This window comes from Myotis yumanensis, unplaced genomic scaffold, assembly GCF_028538775.1.
Source record: "Myotis yumanensis isolate MYYU_CA2020_CCGP unplaced genomic scaffold, mMyoYum1.0.hap1 SCAF_1, whole genome shotgun sequence".
Classification (NCBI taxonomy): Eukaryota; Metazoa; Chordata; class Mammalia; order Chiroptera; family Vespertilionidae; genus Myotis; species Myotis yumanensis.
The window spans coordinates 190783532-190801932 of record NW_027223752.1 but is presented as its reverse complement, the minus strand read 5'-3'; the positions used below and the strand labels follow the sequence as shown (position 1 = coordinate 190801932).

Here is an 18401-nt window from a genome sequence, read left to right as displayed (position 1 = left end):
GCAAAAAATTGGCCGAGAGACGGCTCGTATCTCGAAAAACTCATTAGTCGGGACACTCGTAAGTCAAGGCCCCACTGTAAACTCAATAACATGGTGTTAACTTTATAAGGTAACACATGGACTTATTTTGGTGATCACGTCACAGTTTTCTAATCACTATGTTGTACACCTGAAACTATTATAATATTATATGCCAATTATCTATACTACCTAGAGGCCCAGTGCACAAATTCATGCATGGGTGGGGTTCCTCTGGGTGGCCCGCAGGGATCTGGCTGAAACCTGCAGTCCCATGCTGCCTGAAACTCCTACCTGCCACTCTTGTTCATGGAGAGGATTGCGCTGCCATAGCAGCACTCGCCAGCCATGAGCCCTGTGTCTGACACCCTCCCAAGGGGAGGGCCTGCAAGATCGGGCTGAAACCAGCTCTCCGACATCCCCCAAGGGGTCCCAGATTGGGAGAGGGTGCAGGCCAGGCTGAGGGACCCCACTGGTGCACGATTGATTGGGCCAAGGATTGGGCCAGGGAGGGACTGCGGGAGGGCTACAGGGCATGTCCAGCCCATCTCACTCATTCCTGATTGGCCAGACCCCAACAGCAAGCTAACCTACCAGTCGGAGCATCTGCCCCCTGGTGCTCAGTGCATGTCATAGCAAGTGGTTGAGCAGCCTTAGCATATCATTAGCATATTATGCTTTGATTGGTTGTTCGATCGTTCTGCTGTTTGGTCTATTTGCATATTACCCTTTTATTAAAAAGCCTAATATGCAAATTGACCAAACTGCTGAATGACTGGAGTAACGACTGGTCACTATGACGTGCACTGACCACCAGGGGGCAGACGCTCAATGCAGGAGCTGCCCCCAGCTTGCAGGCCTCAGGCCAGCCAAGGCATGTTCCAGTGTGGAGCCACCTGATCGCCCCACCAGTCGCCTCGAAGTGGGAGGCAACCTGCGGCAGCGGTGGGGGGCAGGGCCAGTGAGCGGGTGGTGCCAGGCTGGCCAAGTCGGGTGCCAGTGGGGGCCTCCCGATCCACTGGTCTCCCCACAGATCAGCCCTGATCGCCAGCCAGGCCTAGGGACCCTACCCGTGCACGAATTTTGTGCACTGGGCCTCTAGTATAGGATAAAAGCCTAGGTGGCCCTTGCGCCTTCGTGCCCTCATGTTATCACAAGATGGCCGTCCCCATGTCGTCAAAAGATGGCCACCCCCATGTTGTCACAAGATTGCCGCCCCCACATCGTCACAAGATGGCCATCACAAGATGGGCTGACCCCCATGTCATCACAAGATGGCTACCCCCATGTTGTCACAAGATGGCCACCACAAGATGGTCACCACAAGACGGCCAGCAGGGGAGGGCAGTTGGGGGCAACCAGTCTGGCAGGGGAGGGCATTTAGGGACAACCAGGCCAGCAGGGGAGGGTAGTTGGGGGTGACCAGGCCTGTAGGGGAGGGCAATTAGGGGTGATTGGGCCAGCAGGGGAGGGCAGTTGGGGGCAATCGGGCCAGGAGGGGAAAAGTTAGGCATCAATCAGGCCTGCAGGAGAGCGGGTTAGGGGGCAATCAGGCTGGCAGGCAGGCAAGTGGTTGGGAGCCAGCAGTCCCGGATTGTGAGAGGGATTCCACAGGGATCGGGCCTAAACCGGCAGTTGGATATCCCCTGAGGGGTCCCAGATTGGAGAGTGTGCAGGCTAGGCTGAGGGACACCCCGCCTCCCTCTTCCCCCAGTGCACGAATCTCATGCACCAGGCCTCTAGTCCCTCAATAAAAAGGCAACTGTAGCTTGGAATATGAGGTGGCAATGAAAGTGGAGAAAAGTAGATAAAGCCAAGACACTTTAACAGATATAAGTAGCAGTTCTTGGAGACCAAATAAGTGTGGGGATTAATGAAGATGAAGGAGTTAAAGATGACTCACTAGTTTCTGAGTGACTTGGTGAATGATGATACCCTTTAGTAAGACTGGGAACACTAGAGGAAGAACAGCTTTTGGAAAAACCAAGTTCAATTTTAAATTTAATGGGCTGGAGGGACCTAAGAGGTCTCTATGAAGAAATGGCCAGTAGGCTGTTGGATAGATAGTGATATGAGTGGACATACATCTAAATTTGAAGCAGGGAAAAGACATGCTTGCCTAGGGAGTGTGCATAGTGAGAAGCGGAGCTTAATGTCGGGTTAGAGAAAGAGGAGGCACCAGCAAAGGAGAATGAGATCAAGAGAAGTATCTGTGGACACCTGAGGTCTAAGGATCAGCAGATATTAAAAGAACAGAGGGATATGCCAAAAACTTTCCCAATTAAATAGAGCTGCTCTTGCTGGAAAATGAAACCACTGACTTCCATTTCTAACATTCAGGACTCCATACATGGTTACAACATGAAGAGGTGCTAAGGGGAAAAAGCAGTTGGTGAAATAATCTGTACATGATGGAATCCAAACAGGAGAAACAAGCTCACTATTTTGTTAACTCTCACTGTGCCGTGCTTTAACAGGCTAGGAAACTTGACCAGCACTTCGACATTGGTATGTGGTGGCCTTACTGTTCTCAGAAAACTTTCTAGTCGCGGAAGGTTTACCCTCAGCTGCTGCGAGGCCTAACAGGATTGCATGCCAGAGAATGACACACAATCTGATTTTGCAACCTCAGGGCCAAGAAGTTGGAGCTGGACCAGAATTTGTTGGATTACTTCAGATTTTTAGGGGTTTTTCTCCCTTCCTTGATTAGCATTTCAGCCTAATCAAAAAGTCTCCAACCACACATTTTTTAAAAAAGCAATAAGCCAGATCAGATAAGTGAATCTGAATGTTGAAATAATATGCAACTCAGCTCTCCTGACAGCACGGCAGGACCTTCACCTGAGGACTTTCCCTCTCTGCACGCTGTTTTCATAAGTAATGCTGCCACCTAGCAGTCTTCTGGCAGGTCACCACCCTAACAGTAGGAAAGGATTTTAGATAGCCACACTTTAGGTTTGTCTGGGATCCACTGTGTTTGAGTTGAACTTGAGTAAAACTTGAAATTTAACTACCTTTGAAAAACAGGTATGGGTCTTGAAACCATTGTCTGGCAAACAACAGGCTGCTGTTAGCAATTCCGTGGAAATGAAAATGATGGCAATAAAACATCGCTACATTTGTAACTGACACAAACCTACTCAGTCATCTTCTTAGGAAAAGCAGATTAATATGTTTATTGAAAGTAAATAAAAATAGAGTGTGGGTGATCGGTTTCAGAGGAACAGATGTTTGACCAGAGGACCTTTAGACTCAAGGAATCATAAATGTCCAATGGAAACCTACGTGACATTTCGACTCGTGCCAGGAGCTACAATCACGAACTAAGCCAAAGTCGCTTCTTAGAAAAGATACATAAGGTCTAGCGCTCCAGGTACAACATTGTGCCTGCAGTCGACAGTACTGGATGGTACACTTAAAGGTGTGAGAGGGTAGCGCTCATGATGAGTGTTCTTGCCACAATAAAATAAAATAAATAAAATAAAGTAATCATTGTTTGTGTTTTTACAAAAGTGAAAAAATCTAACACATACTGAGTATTTTCTCTTTGCCCGAACACTGAGCAGAACTCTTTCCTGGCTCTGTTATGTTCCCTGCACAGCGCTCTAAGCAGCTATTACTATCAGAAGCCCTACTGACACAGGAGGAACGGAGCCTTGGGGACACACCCCAGATAGTCTGACTTCAGAACCTGAGCTCTTACCTGCCAGGTTACAATAGTTTCCTGACATGCTGAAAGCGATGTGGAAGCAAAGAGATGTCAGACTTTCAGCAGGTGAAACACAGTTGTTAACAGAATAGAATAAGTTTCTGTTTTCTAGCTGAGCTGCTTTGTAAATGGAATGGAAAAAAAATGTACTTAATTTGGTCAGTGGCATTTGCCTTGTTTCTTATTTTATTACAGGTACATAAAACGATAAGGATTCTATCCCTTTCATCATTTTAAACCCTACCGTGGGCCTTCTGTTTGATGTCTACCGGCTAGCTAGATTGGTAGGTGGTTGGGGCAGTGCAGCCACCCGCCTATTAGAGCGACATTTCACTTTTTGATACCTTGAGAACTTCCTTGTTGTTGTTACTGCTCTGCATTTAGCTGTCGGCGAGCACGTTCGTCCTGTCTGCTCTCACTAAGGAATTTGTGCGCCATACTCTGCACAAGGAGATGACTTGTGCAAACATTTCTCTGAAGACAATTTGAATACACGTGTGGCTCATGCTACCCTAGCCCAGTGCTTCTCAGACTTCAAGGTGCATTCAGATTACCTAGCAGTCCGACTAAAATGCGGGGCCTGAGATACTGCCTTTTTAACACGCTCTCAGGGGAAGCTGAGTGTGCTTCTGTATGGACCACAATTTCAGTTCTAAGGTCCTCAAAACTTTCCAGTTTTTCTTGGGTCTGGAGAGAACATCTAGTTTGATTCCAAAACCAGGGAAAAAGCCCTCCCTATAATTTTCTCATTTTCCCTAAGTTTTTATGTATCTGATCATCATAATCAGTTTGGCACAAATTAAGTTATATATTTTTATGTTTGCAAACAAAAGTATTTCTAAAAGCTAGTTAAAAAATAAAATGTTTCCATTTGGGCCCTAAGTCTATTGGTTAAAAATATTTTTCTTTTTGCCTTCCAAACTTTTAAAATGTATACCTCTGATGTACATGAGATTGTGGAGTCATACCTGAAATTTCTAGAATCATCTGGTTACCAGAGAGCTGTGCAACCTCCAACGCCATCTCGAGGCAGGCAGGTATAAGGTTCTTTGGTCGGTATAAACTAATCCAGAGCTCTGGGCATTAAAAGGAGAAAATAAAATTTTAGAATTGCTCTGGAATTAGCTCCTTGACCCAGCAGTCCTATTTCAACAAGAGTCAATCGTGGAATTTTTTAGATTTTTCAGGTACCTTTGCCCCTACCTACACTCTTTCTGTTATTGTCGGCATCACTCATTTTTGCTCCAACAAGAGGGTATATAATATATGTAATAGAGGTAAATGTAAAACTCCTACACTGGGGTCCCAAGATCAAATTGCAAAAGAGTACAATGCAAGAGACATAGAAATTTTTGTTGCCTATCAATTCAATATAAGTGACCAGAATACTGTTATTCAGTCTAGGAATGCATTAGTAGAACAATAGTGCCTAAGGCCAAAAAGGTAACGGCTTCCTCTACTTTGTATTGGCAAAGCCATACTTGGGATAGTATGGTATTCAGACGTGTGTGTATGCCAGGGTATGTGTATATGTGTATGTGTGTGTGTGCCTATGAGTCACAGAGGTATGGGAAGGCAGAAGAAAGGGCACTTGTGACTTAGGAGAAACAATGAAAAAGATAAATAGGTCTCAAAAACCTGTTAACACTTATAACACATAGAGATATTTACCTTTGAAGTGTGTACATGTGGGTTTTAGAGTAGAAGCTAGTAAGACATCGATAATGAATGGATGAACATATAGGCATCTAGTGAATTCATTCTATGTGCTAGGCACTCTGCTGAGAACTGTACATACCCAAAATAATGTTATTCCCCAAACAATCCTTTAAAATTAATATGATTCCCATGTGAAACTGGTAAATATGAGCCATAGATAAATTAAGTGACCCGCCCAAAGTCATTGACCTGGTGACCTCATAGTTTGTGCTCTTAACCTCGAGTTTATAACCCCGTCTGACAACCACAGAGTTTCACTGCTCAGATCTCCCTCAAAGAAATAACTTGTTGGCCAGCTGTGAGATGTGCAGTTAGCTGACAGCCTCCAGCTGTTAGCCCCTCAGAATCTGCCTTGCAGTTCTACCAGAAACCATGATGTTTCAAGAGGCTCCATGCCGGAAGCCAATTCCAGCATGTCATAATTGCAAAAGTTTCATAGAAAGGTTGATAGAACTTGGGGACTCAACAAGGGCTGAGTCATATATGTTGTCACCTGTTGGGAATGGCTAAAGGCATTTCCCCAAACCTGAAAAGGATGATTGCTTGCTGCCAGACAACTCAGGGCATTTTAATCTACATGTTATTGCCTCCTACTGGCCAAACACCTGAACAGCCGTAGGCAAATTCTTCCAATCTGACAATGGATTCTGTACCTAACCCTACCCTTTGAAGTGTATATCTCCACCTCGTCTTAGGACAATTTGTGTTAATAAAAAGCTAGGGGTCCTGAGATGAGGAGATCTTAGTTTCTTTGGCTAAGCTCCTCTGATCCCCAAATGCCTTTCAAAATTATGCTTCATCTCTGGACTCTTTATTAAGTTACACACAGCCCTTCTCCAGATTGCTGAACCCTTCTAGATGGGGGAACAAGAACCCTGGCAGCACCAGACAGTGGCTGAACATCGCAGGGGTAGTAGGGACTGGACATCCCTGCCCATCATGGGCTCCTCTAATACACATTCTTCTCTCAGGAGTCCCCCACTGAGTTCTCATAGACTTACAGATCAGCATTGCAGTCTGAGGCTCTCCTTGCCCACTCCTGCCTCCTCCTCCCGTTTATCTATTACAGAAATTATTCTGAAAAACAAAACAAAAACTTCCATTACTCCACCATCCATGCTCAGCATCTGCTTCCTGTGGGACCCAACTGACATCTGACATACCATGTCTTCAAATATGATATGAAAGAGCATTTAGAATTGTTGTCATATGGTGATAAGGGGTTAATTAATTAATTAGGACAAAGTGATTGAATTATCAGGGAAGCATATATATATGCTTTCGAATAACTAGACCTTTCCAAACAATAGAGTGGGCTGCCTGAAGACCGATGAGTCCCCTGTCCCTGCAGTCATTCGGGCCAGCCAGAGAATGGTTTGTTGTAAGAAGGTTGCATGGTATTGCTATAACCCCTGTGTGACAACTGGCACATCTAAGATGCTAAACATCCACAATGCTAATTGAGCAGCAAAAATGAAATTGTCAAGAAAGCCACATCTGGAAGACCAAACCTCTGATTTTTTCGTGGTTCAATGGGTCTGGTTTCATGTATGCACACTTGTGTACTCCCAGGGCAGCCCAGTGGTCCTCTAGGGCACACCAGCCATTGTCCACATACTTTTTTTTTTTTTTTTTTACGTCAAAGAGCTCCTAGGAAGTGACTTAAGGCAGCAGGTTGATTGTTCCCAGGGGTTATTTGGCCAGAGGAAAACCAAAGTGCACATATGCGTTGTTAAACACACTGAAATATGAGTTCAGCATCTGATGAAATTCTAATGACACCTTCCACTGACACCTGGTTCTTAAGCTCAATAAATGTGTCCCCGCACCAGAAAGATTTAATTCCTCAGAGCCATTGCCTCCGTCCCTTCATCAAGATACCAGCACACCAATGAAGGGACACATACTCCCTGCTCCCAGTATTTCCATAACAGTTAGATGACATAAGTAATCTTATGTTGCAGATAGTAAAATAAGAGGTATAAAGTCTGGTAGAAAAACAGTAACCTAGTCAGCACAGGGATCTGGATATAAAGAGACGTTCATTAGATCTGCAAATACTCACAGGCCACCTACCAAAGGCAATAGACTCTCTTGCAGGTGCTGGGGATGCAATGATGTGCCTGGCAGAGCCCCCAGTTTCGTGGAGCTCTCATTCAAATGCCTTTGAGAAAGTCTGCTGGCCCTTCACTGAGGGAAGCACTCACAGCCAGGATCACTGATAGTGATCCCAGAGGAGAGCAAGTGCTGTGGAGCCTCTGAGCTGATCTTTTCCCTCTCTCCCACCTCCAAATTCCTGCAGCACCCTTGCCACTCACCACCCACATTTTCAAGAAACATTTCATTATACTAATAGTGCTTTGAAGCAAATTCATAAAATTTGCAAGAGAAGTTACAAAAAGCAATCTCAGCAATATTTGGGTGTTTTAAAAAAAAATGATGATACAGCTGACCTACAGGAGACAGAGGCAGTGGGAGGGCCCTCACTGGGTAAATAAATAGGAGTCTCTGTGCTGAGAACCCACAGCGTAGACTCAGAGCTGAAGTCTGAACTCCACCTTCAGGCAGAATGAGGTTCATCCCCGGATGTCTGCTTCTCCTGCTGCTGGTCAGCAGCCTCTCTCCAGCCCATGGTGAGAACGCTCACTTACCTTGTCACTGTCTTTTGAACAGAAATGGTCTTCAGACATTTCCTTTTTTACTTTTCAATTAGAAAATGGGGAGGGGAATATGACTTGAGGGAAAAAACTGCACTGTTGCTAGATTTCTAAAAGTCAGGTGCTTAAGAATTCAACTCTTGGAGGCTGTTGTATTATTGTGATTCTTAGCCATAGAGGGAGGGATATGGATATGACTTATACTTGGTTTGTCTATTCCTGGCCTTTTTCAGATGCAGCTCTGCTGTCACTAATTCTTTCCATGTATCTCTTCTTTGCTCTGTCCATCAGTGCCACCCTGGCTGACCAAACCCTTAATAGGTTTTAAAGACTATTGACTTGACTGGTTGGTCTCCTGCAGGGAACGTCTGATGTAATTCTGTACGCTTAGCACTGACATGAACCATTATTAACACAACAGGAGTACTTAAGTACAAGCTTTCTGCAAAGAAGCAGACTTCCACGTCTAAATGGGAAGACGGTCTTAATAAATAAATTTGGGAAAGAAAATAAGAAAACGAATGGGAAGGCAGTCTTTGTGTAAATAGATACATATCTAGTTGAAGTGGTCACTTTTTATACACTGAAGGAATCAGATGCATGTGCAGAATGATTCACTTGGCTACAGTTTAGAGGGCAAATTTTCTTAAAGTGCAGCACATGTTATTTCCATTATTCAAGACCCCCATCTCTTTCCTCCAATGCTCCTGGCAAAGCCCTTTGGTCCCATTATGCAGTTTGGACCTTGGGTGAAATACAACATTTTGCGGTATTTTAGTTTTTGCTCTTTTGCTTCCTCCACTAAATTATAAACACCTTGAGAGCTGGGTCTCTTATATTTACCAAACCATGTCAAGCATGGTGGTAGGCACTGGGATTAAAGAGGGAAGAATTCAAATACCTGAGATGGGTTACTTGTCTAGTACTAATAACTTGTTGTTGGATAAAAATAGCCTTGAATTTTTATTATTGGCTTTTGTTTGGTAATGATTTGCAAAGGAGATGGAGGACCAATGTATTAAACAAAAAATATATATATCTTCCATGGTATTTCCTCAAACAGAGGTTGACAAGTGGTGGCACTGAGTCTGATAAGAGGGAGAGCTTGTTCCTGCTTCAGGGATTCTGCGATGAGTTTTTGTGCTCTATTGCTATGTGTTTGGAGTGAAGATCAGTTGATTTTCTACTGCATTAATTATAACTGAGTTGCAATTATAGCGGCTCTCAAATTTTATTATTTGGACCATGATCTGAGTGCCAATATAATTCTGTCACAAACTTCAGTAGGTGTTGTGTCTTCTACAAAACTAATTTTATTTTTTAGATTTTGGTAGGAAACGTTTGAATATAAATCAAGACAAGCAGAAATACATACCCTAAAGGAACATGGCTGGAAGCACCAAGTTGACATTTTTAAGTCTTCTATTGCACTATATGAACGATTAGTATTTAAGTTCTAGTTATGAATTATATGCCAAAGGGATTAAAATAACTGATTCTGTGTTCACAGGTGTTCTGGAGACCTTGAACACGTCCTCTAAGTGTAGATGCATGAAATGGGTTTCATCTCTAAAGAGGCGCAACATGATTTCCCAGCTTGCAGCCTATGCACCTGGGGATGGATGCCCACACATGGAAGTCATGTAAGTTACAATAAAACATATATGAGATTCCTCTCTCCCAGTGAAAATCAGATCATATCTTCTACATAGTATTTTAATTTTTTTTATTTTTCAATTATAGCTGACATTCAATATTATATTAGTTTTAGGCATACAGCATAATGGTGAGACATTTGATATAATTCACAAAGTGATCTCCCCAATAAGTCTAGTTACCCAATAAGTCTAGATACCAAGTATAATTATTACAATATTATTGACTATACTAGAGGCCCAATGCATGAAGATTCCTGCAAGAATGGGCTTTCCTTCCCCTGGCTGCTGTCACCGCCTTCACTCTGGCCCGGAGCAGCCTTTCTGCCTTCCCACTCTGCCCAGAGGCCTGGAGCACCTGGGGTGGTGCAGAATGCCTGCCTCATTACCATGGCAACTACACAAACTTCCCGCCCCACCCCCAGCCGCTCAGCGCCTGTGCATGCAAATTAACCCACCATCTTTGTTGTGTTAATTTTTATACTCACTCCTGATTGGCTGGTGGGTGTTATGAAGGTATGGTTAATTTGCATCTCTCTTTTATTAGTGTAGATTCCCTATGCTGTACTTCACACCCCATGCCTATTTTGTACCTGCTGATGTGTACTTCTTAATCCCTTCAACTTTTTCACTCAGTCCCCCAAACCCCACTTCCTTCTGGCAACCATCAGTTTGTCCTCTGTATTTATGAGTTTGTTTCTGTTTTGTTTGTTCAGGGTTTTTCTTTGTTTTTTAGATTTCACATATAAGTGAAATTATATGGTATTTGCCTTTCTCTGTCTGACTTATTTTACTTAGCATAATATCCTCTAGGTCCATCCATTTGTTGCAAATGATAGGCCACATAGTATTCTTACCCAAGAATCTCAAAGTGATTAACTTTGAGGGTCACTAACAAGTCTCAAAAACTAATGATGAGAATAATAATAATAACAATGGGAATCAGCAATATTTGTTCAGTGTTTATCATGCAGAGGCCCCGAACTAAGTGCTTGGCATGCATTCACTCATTTTATCCCTCAGTCCTACGAAGGTGTGTCTATTATTATCATTCCTTTGCAGATGCAGAAATGGAGTCTTAGGGAGGTTAAATAACTGCCCTGGGCACACCATTCTAATGGGACCGAGCCAGGACCTTACTCACATTTTCCCCATTCCCAAACTCCTTGAATCCATCACATTCAAATGGCCAGCAGAAGCAGAAACTTTGTTTCCCACCAAGTCAAAGAGCAAGAAAAGAAGATTCCATAACAGTCCTTGTCTAAGGGTCTGTTTTAAGGAAATGTCCTTTAGTTTTTTGTTCTGTCAATTTTGATCCCACTCTAAATAAAGAGTTGGGCTGAGGGGATGGTAATGGCTGCAAAAAGTCTAATAGATATTTTCTTTTATTGAAATGGTAAGACCCCTTGCTTCTGTGACCCTCCCTTTCTGTAATCCCAGAGAAATCTGTAGCTATTTGTACCATAGCATTTTCTACATCACACCAAATGAGACTGCACCCTGCATGAAAAGCCCCTGCCACAGTGTCTGGCACAGTAGTAAATGTTCAGTTAATGTTAACTGCAATTATTATACCCTTATTGTGTTGAGACAATCAAGTTTGTACCCCCTCTTTCACTCCTGCCAGAAAATAAGTTTTTTATAGACAGGGATCAGATATTATTCATTCCTCTATTCCCAATGCTTTATCCCTTACCTGGTATGTAGTAGAGGCTCAACAAATCTTGGATTGTTACACTGAACATTTTATTTTATTTTATTAAATATATTTTTATTGATTTCAGAGAGGAAGGGAAAGGGAGAGAGAGATAGAAACATCAATGATGAGAGAGAATCATTGATAGGCTGCCTCCTGCATGCCCCACACTGGGGATCGAACCCGCAATCCGGGCATGTGCCCTTGGCCTGAATCGAACCTGGGACCCTTTAGTCCGCAGGCCGACACTCTATCCAGTGAGCCAAACCGGCTAGGGCTACACTGAATATTTTAAATGGAGCCTTACATCTTTTTGCATATCACTGAGTGAATGCATGCCAAGCACTTAGTTCAGGGCCACTACACTTAGAACTTTGGTTTCGCCTTCCTGGATCTATCTTTAATGAACCAAGCACTCACAACACCTTAAATTATTAGGCACAGCATCTTTCTAGGGCTTTGATGACTTTGTTTTCATTAGAAGCTCTCTCTTTGGACTTCTTTAGACTTCTTTTTTTAATTTAATTTTATTGTTTAAAGTATTACAGATAGTAGTCCATATGTCTCCTTTTTAGACTTTTGAAATGTTTGTAAACAGTTCACTTTTATGGTCCCATTTTGATATCGATGCTTTAGGCCTCTGACTAATTACATTCAACTTATAAAAAACAAACAAACACCACACCATAATGTAAAAAATGTGTATAAACTTTTTCATTAAAAAAGCATTGTACTTTCACTAAGGTGTTTGCCAATGAAAGCTCTAACTAAACCACAATTATTGTCCCCAAATTCAGAGCTATGAAGTCTAGCCAGGCCCTATCTGGGAGCAGCTCCTCTAGTTGTGTAGAAAACCGAGACTTCTTTCTTTCTACTCCATTTCCTTGGCCATGTGTCAAGGCCCTCACCACACAGTCAGGGAAAGTAATGCACCATAATTTCCTCTGCTTTAACTTCAATCGTTCTGAAGTGATAAAAATGTAATTTCATATCTTTAAACCAAATTCTGCATTACTAAACTATAACCAGATATAGAAACGAAAGATGCAGATTATTATGAGAAATTCAGACCATTCAAGGGGGTCAAAATATTGCGAGTCCAGATGACCAGAAATCTGGTTTTCCATAATGAACTCAGAAAGCAAATTGGAAGGCTCTGTCCAAGAATCCAGTTGTTCTATGGACTCTTACTTCTTATGATTCACTTAACAAGGATGGAGATTCAAAGCCAGGTAGACGGGTCCTTGCTGTTTGTCATTTTATAGCTAACACAAATGACACCTCAAGAAACTGTGCTTTGTTTGGTTACACCCATAAAGAGTAGATTTTCTCAATTGGCTATCACCTAGAAGGCCTCACTTCTTCTACTGCAGGTAAACATGCAGCCGTGTGTCTGCCACTTGGTTACCATTCTGATTATTCCCATATAAGGCTGTGGCGACAAGTGTGGATTCTGGAGTCAGATAACCGTCATTCGAATCCTGCTCTATCATGTGTTTATTGTGCAATCTTGGGAAAGCTACATCATATACTCACTAAAACTCAAGTTCTTCATCTGAAGGCCAGGAAATAATAGTTCCTCCAGCACAGGACTTTGGTTAGGTTAATTGAGATACTTTACGTTACCTGCTGAGCATAATGCCTAGCACATTGTCAGTGCTTGCTCAAGATCAGCTATTAGTTATTGCTGCTGTTTTTGTTATCACTTAATTTCTTAGAGCAGTGAGAGCGTCACTACCTGGTAGCTCAACCCAAAAATGCAGATGTCGCTCAGAGCAATCAGCTCTGTAACCTCTCCCACATCAACTTCATTAAATTTTTTTTCAAATAAAAGGTCCTCAAGAGAGTGTGCTTTATAGTCTATTTTGTTCTCCCAAGCGCAATAGCCAAAAACATTTAAAAGGTACTGTGATACAGCTTTAAGAGTGAGCCAACCTTGGAGTCAGCTATTTGGTGTATCTCCAACTCACATAAAAGTTGTCAACAAAACATTAACCTCTGACTTGTGAAATTCTGTCAGCTTTGTAGTCAGTTTCACCAGCTCAAACATACACTTCTGTAAGTGGTGTTCTTCTTATTCCTCAGACCTCAGGCTATAAATCACCTACTCCCAATGCCTACCTCTAATTTTGCTTCCTCTGAGAATAATTATTTTTATATTCAAATCTTACATGCAGGATTGACTAAAATGTAACATTGTTTTGCTTTTATTTTCGTTTATTTTCTCCCAGAGTCAAGTTGAAGAATAGTTCGGTTCTATGCTTGAATCCTAAATCCAAGTGGACACAAAATCTGTTGGTAGATTTACAGAGGTAAGTCAGGCATACAAAGGGTTTTTCAGATTCTAATTTGCACTGAAGGCTTTGTCTTTCCTGGACAGTCAAAATGGGTGCCATTAAAAATTATTTTTAATATGTCTTTATTGATTTCAGAAAGAGGAAGGGAGAGAGAGAGAGATAGAAACATCAGTGATGAGAGAATCATTCATCAGCTGCCTCCTGTTCACCTCCCATTGGGGACTGAGCCCACAACCTGGGCATGTGACCTGACCAGGAATCAAACCATGACCTCTTGGCATGAACCTGGGTTGGACGCTCAACCACTGAACTACACCAGCTGGGCATTGGGTGCTATTTTAAACTTATGGGAAGTTCCTAAGACAAATGTCAATTCTTAATTATTACTTACCAGGTAGAGTTGGGGCGACTCATTCTAGCAGTTCAGTAAACTAAACTGGAAGCCAGTATCCACAATATTCCTTGCTTGATATCTGCAGGGGAAAGCCACAGTTTGTGGTCTTTCTCTAAACATGACTGTCTTGTTTATGTTTTTGTTTCGTCAACTTTTAGATCCCAAGAGAAAAGGGATCCGCATCATACTAAATCCAAGAAGCCCTGATGCCAATATCCCAGCAAGGACACCTGCATCCCTCCTCATTCCTGCTCTGGGTTCAGTTTTATGATCAGTTGAATCTTTTTTTAATTTTTATTTTAAAGAGCTTCCCCATACAAGCAAGCATGAAAATATGTGTAAAAATCACCCTTTGGAGGCTGAAATGGCAAACTTAAACTTTTTGAATAAAGAAGCCGACATACATGGAGTTTGCATTCTTACTCATCAGGGAGGAAAGTTCCATTTAAGTGTCTTTTACTAATATCCCTATTGTTGAATACTAAATTTTCCTAGAAAAATAAAGGAATTGAAATTTAAACCTCAGACCTGAACATCTGGCTTGAAGTGAGGGAGTGCTTTTCAATCATTTTGTGCCCAAGGAAAAGCAGGCTTCCATAAGAGACTGAAAAAGCTGCCTGGGAAACCCACAAAACGAGCCTGGCAAAGGACAGGGGGTCCGCATAGTAGACAGCTTCCATTCAAAAGTTCACTAGTAAGAGGAATGTGGTCTTTTTCCTACTTTTAATGAGTTCCCTTATAGGAGTTACCATCACAGATAAAAACTAGTAACATTCAAAGATCCCCAAGACCTAAATTCATAGCATATTCTGGAAAGGCATTTATAGGGTGATATTTAGATGTATTCTTTTATATGTTTGCTTTGACAAATGTTTTTACTCCCATCTTTTGCACCGAAATGTTGTTGTTGGTCTCTGGTATTCAATTCTATAATGCTTCTTATTAGTCTAATGCTATTCAATAAACTTGAACAAACATTTTACTTCATTATTAGCAATTCATTCTTAACAGAGCATTTCCTCAAATTCAGACACTCTCTGAATCATCATCACGTGCAGTAGGATTTCATCATGTTTATTTTTATTTGCATGCCTCTTACCTCTTACAGATTATCTACATTACATGGCCAAGTGTGAGTGAAGTTTTTCCTGAGATTAACACAGTGGGACAATGCTTGATTACTGGAGCTTCTTTCCCTTGATATACTCAGTTTCCTCCAGAAAGGTCCAATCTCCTACTAAAACCCATTTTCACTGCCTCATAATATTGATTCTTGAAGTCTCCAATGTCTCATTTGGAAAAGTTTTGCATTGTGTTTGACAAACAAAAGTGGCTGATGCTTACACTGCCACCCCCTTTCTCCCCTCATTCCAGCCCAGCTCTCCCACCACTGCACTGCGTTCTACTGGGTTTGTGCCCCTCTTCCTCCCTGCTTCTTTTGGGGCGAGGGGTTTCTCACAGCACAACCAGGTTTCAAGTTATATCTGGCTCCCGCTTTCATTTTTCTCTTTTTATTTAAATAAATTTATGGGGTAGGGGAAGTAAGAAGCACCTATAAGTACAGGGTGGGGCAAAAGTAGATTTATAGTTGTTCATATAGAAAATCTATATTATAGAAGGCCAGTGGCCGGAACGCTGGAAGGACCAAATGACCGGTCACTAGGAGGTGCATGGAGCACCTCTCAGGCCCTCCCCGCAACCAGCGAGCCACTCGCAGCTGCGAGGCAAGGCTCACACGGCGAGGAGGGGCTCCTGTGGGGCTCGTGGCTTGCACAGCACAGCAGGGCTTGTGGCTCGCATGGCATGGAGGAGCTCAGGGCTCACGGGGCGGGGCTCGCGCGGCGTGGTGGCTTGAGGCGGCGAGCTACTCATGCACAGCGGGTCTGGGATCCTGCCCCACTGGTAGCACCACAGATAGGCTCTGATCACCAGCCAGGCCTAGGGACCCTTCCCATGCACGAATTTCATGCACTGGGCCTCTAGTTAATAAATAATACAAGCACAACTGTGTTTTGCATACTCACAACTGTAAACCTACTTTTGCCCCACTCTCTACTAGATTTTCTGTTGTCTACAATTCAACGTTTCTTTATCACAAACACACACTCATAAAGGGATTGTAAAATGTCAACAAAATCCTGCATTCTAGCATTTTTTCAGACTTCAATATTTAGGGATCAGGAATCATTCCATTCTTTAGTTTGATTTTGGTCTTCTTGGAGAAAAGTAGCTAGACAAATCCCAAGAGCCTCAAATAAGAAATGCTATCATTTTGTATGTGGTACTGTTATCTCTGTGATTTTACAGATGTAGAAGCTGAGACACAAAGAGGTTAAGTAACTTACTCATAGGCCTTATGGCTACTCAACAGCAAGCCAAAACTTGAACCCAGGCAGTCTGGCACCAGAATCTATGTTTCAAATTACTACATTATACTAACTCTGTATGAGATAGCTGTCATCAGCTCCATTGCACAGAAACAGAAATAGAGGCAAATAGACATTCACTTGCTCCAAATCACATAACTAATAAGAGCCAAAAACAAACTCCAACCCCAGGGCCACCTGATTCCTAAGTGAATACTTTTCATCGTAACACTATACTGCCTACATTTTTCTTATCCCTAAAAGCATTTCCTACCTCAGCCCCTTGGCCCATCTTCCTTTTCAGGGCCACTCAAAGCCAGGGGAGGGGTGGGAGCTGGAGAACACTCAGGCTTCCCTGGGTAGACATCCATTGAGTGTAGTCCAATGCCCAGGGGCATGGACAGCTGTCAGGGTAGCATGGAGGCACTGGGCAAATGTGGAGTGAGAAACAAACAGCAAGGCTAGTGAGGACTTTTAAACTTGCTTTTCTTACCACACATGCACCCATTCCTCAAAAGCCACAGTAGATTTGGGGGTATTCAGCCTGATTTAGAACAGGAATCTTAACCCATAGTTAGATGCAGGGTGACTTACTGAGCAGTTAATGGAGTGTCTGAAGAAAAGTGATTGTATGTGATCTGAGTGGGTTGGATCTAGATAGGGAGAATGGTGAAACAGGAAGGCAGATTTTAGCAAATTTATGGCTACATACATACAGATATATACACATGAATCAAAACCAGAGTGAAATAGAATTGAAGGGGAAAAGCAAAACAGGGTGTGGTTTGCTTTTCCATCACCTTCCTTTTTACAATTCTTCCCTTCACTGAGATGTGCCATGTGAGGATTGGTCTAGATCCTGGGCTTTCTTGCTCTGAAGTAAAGTTTGGTGGTACTTTTGAGCAGAATGAATGTGCTAATCAACAGAAAGAAAGGAAGTTCATAAGTCAGAAGGGTAACAACTGAAAGACAAATTATACTATTGTGACCCTCAAGGACAGAAGGACATTCTCCAGGAGCACCATCAGCAGCATCTGGGACCTTGTTAAAATACACATTCTCCGCCCCTCCCCAGACCTACTAAGTCAGAAACTCAGGGCTTGGGCTCAGCAATCTGTGTTTAATAAACTGTGGTATACTAAAAATATATATATTTGGTCTTTGTCCCTGGTTCCAGGCATAGAGATCCAAAAACCTTCGGAATTTCCTGGCTCATAGGAGTGTTTTTTGTTATTCACAGTGAGGCCCTTTCAACCTTGCCTGAGTTTATGCTAGTGAGGTGACTATTGGCATACCCCTAGACAGCTTCAGGATGGGGTCTGGTTTCCAGACAAACCAACCATATTCAGCCCCACCCCTGAACCTCCACGAAGGCTGCAGTTCAATCACCAATGATTTAATAACCATTCCTACATAATGGAACCTCTTTTAAAAATTCCTAAACAATTGGGTTTGGAGAACTTCTGGGCTGGTGGACAAATTGAGGTGCTGGGAGGGTGCATCTGGAGCAGGCATGGGAACAATGTACTCTCCTCCCTTATACCTTATACATCTCTTACAGCAGGAGTCTTCTAACTTTGTTCTTTTTCAAAATTGTTTTGTACCTAAGTTCTTTGCTTTTCCATATGAATTTTTGAATCACTGTATCAATTTCTACTCTCAAAAATGATTTTGATTGGGGTTGTGTTGACTCTATAGGTCAATTTGGGAAGAATTGGCATCTTAATAATACTGAGTCTTCCAGTCATGAATATAATATATCTCTCCATTCATGTAAGACTTCTCTAATTTCTCTCAGCAATGTTCTATAGTTGTCCACATTCAGATCTTGCAGTTCCCCAAAACCAAACCATGAGCTATAGCCTTTGAAAAGCATTCATCTGTAGGAGC

General features: G+C 42.5%; 1 protein-coding gene across 1 annotated transcript; it reads left to right on the top strand.

Moving 5' to 3' along the window:
• Positions 1-7985: 7985 nt before the first annotated feature.
• On the top strand, positions 7986-14665 carry CXCL13 (C-X-C motif chemokine ligand 13). The gene is made up of 4 exons (XM_070409471.1): positions 7986-8079; positions 9614-9746; positions 13686-13766; positions 14304-14665. Exons 1-4 carry the CDS (start codon positions 8016-8018, stop codon positions 14350-14352), a joined length of 327 nt encoding a protein of 108 aa, XP_070265572.1. The 5' UTR covers positions 7986-8015; the 3' UTR covers positions 14353-14665.
• The last annotated feature ends 3736 nt before the right edge of the window (positions 14666-18401 follow it).

What these genes read in the sequence shown, in the direction of transcription:
- CXCL13 (XM_070409471.1), top strand. Translation starts at nt 8,016, where the DNA reads ATGAGGTTCATCCCCGGATGTCTGCTTCTCCTGCTGCTGGTCAGCAGC. An exon ending in TGCCCACACATGGAAGTCAT is followed by an intron (nt 9,747 to 13,685) that starts GTAAGTTACAAT and finishes ATTTTCTCCCAG; the next exon opens with AGTCAAGTTGAAGAATAGTT. An exon ending in CTGTTGGTAGATTTACAGAG is followed by an intron (nt 13,767 to 14,303) that starts GTAAGTCAGGCA and finishes GTCAACTTTTAG; the next exon opens with ATCCCAAGAGAAAAGGGATC.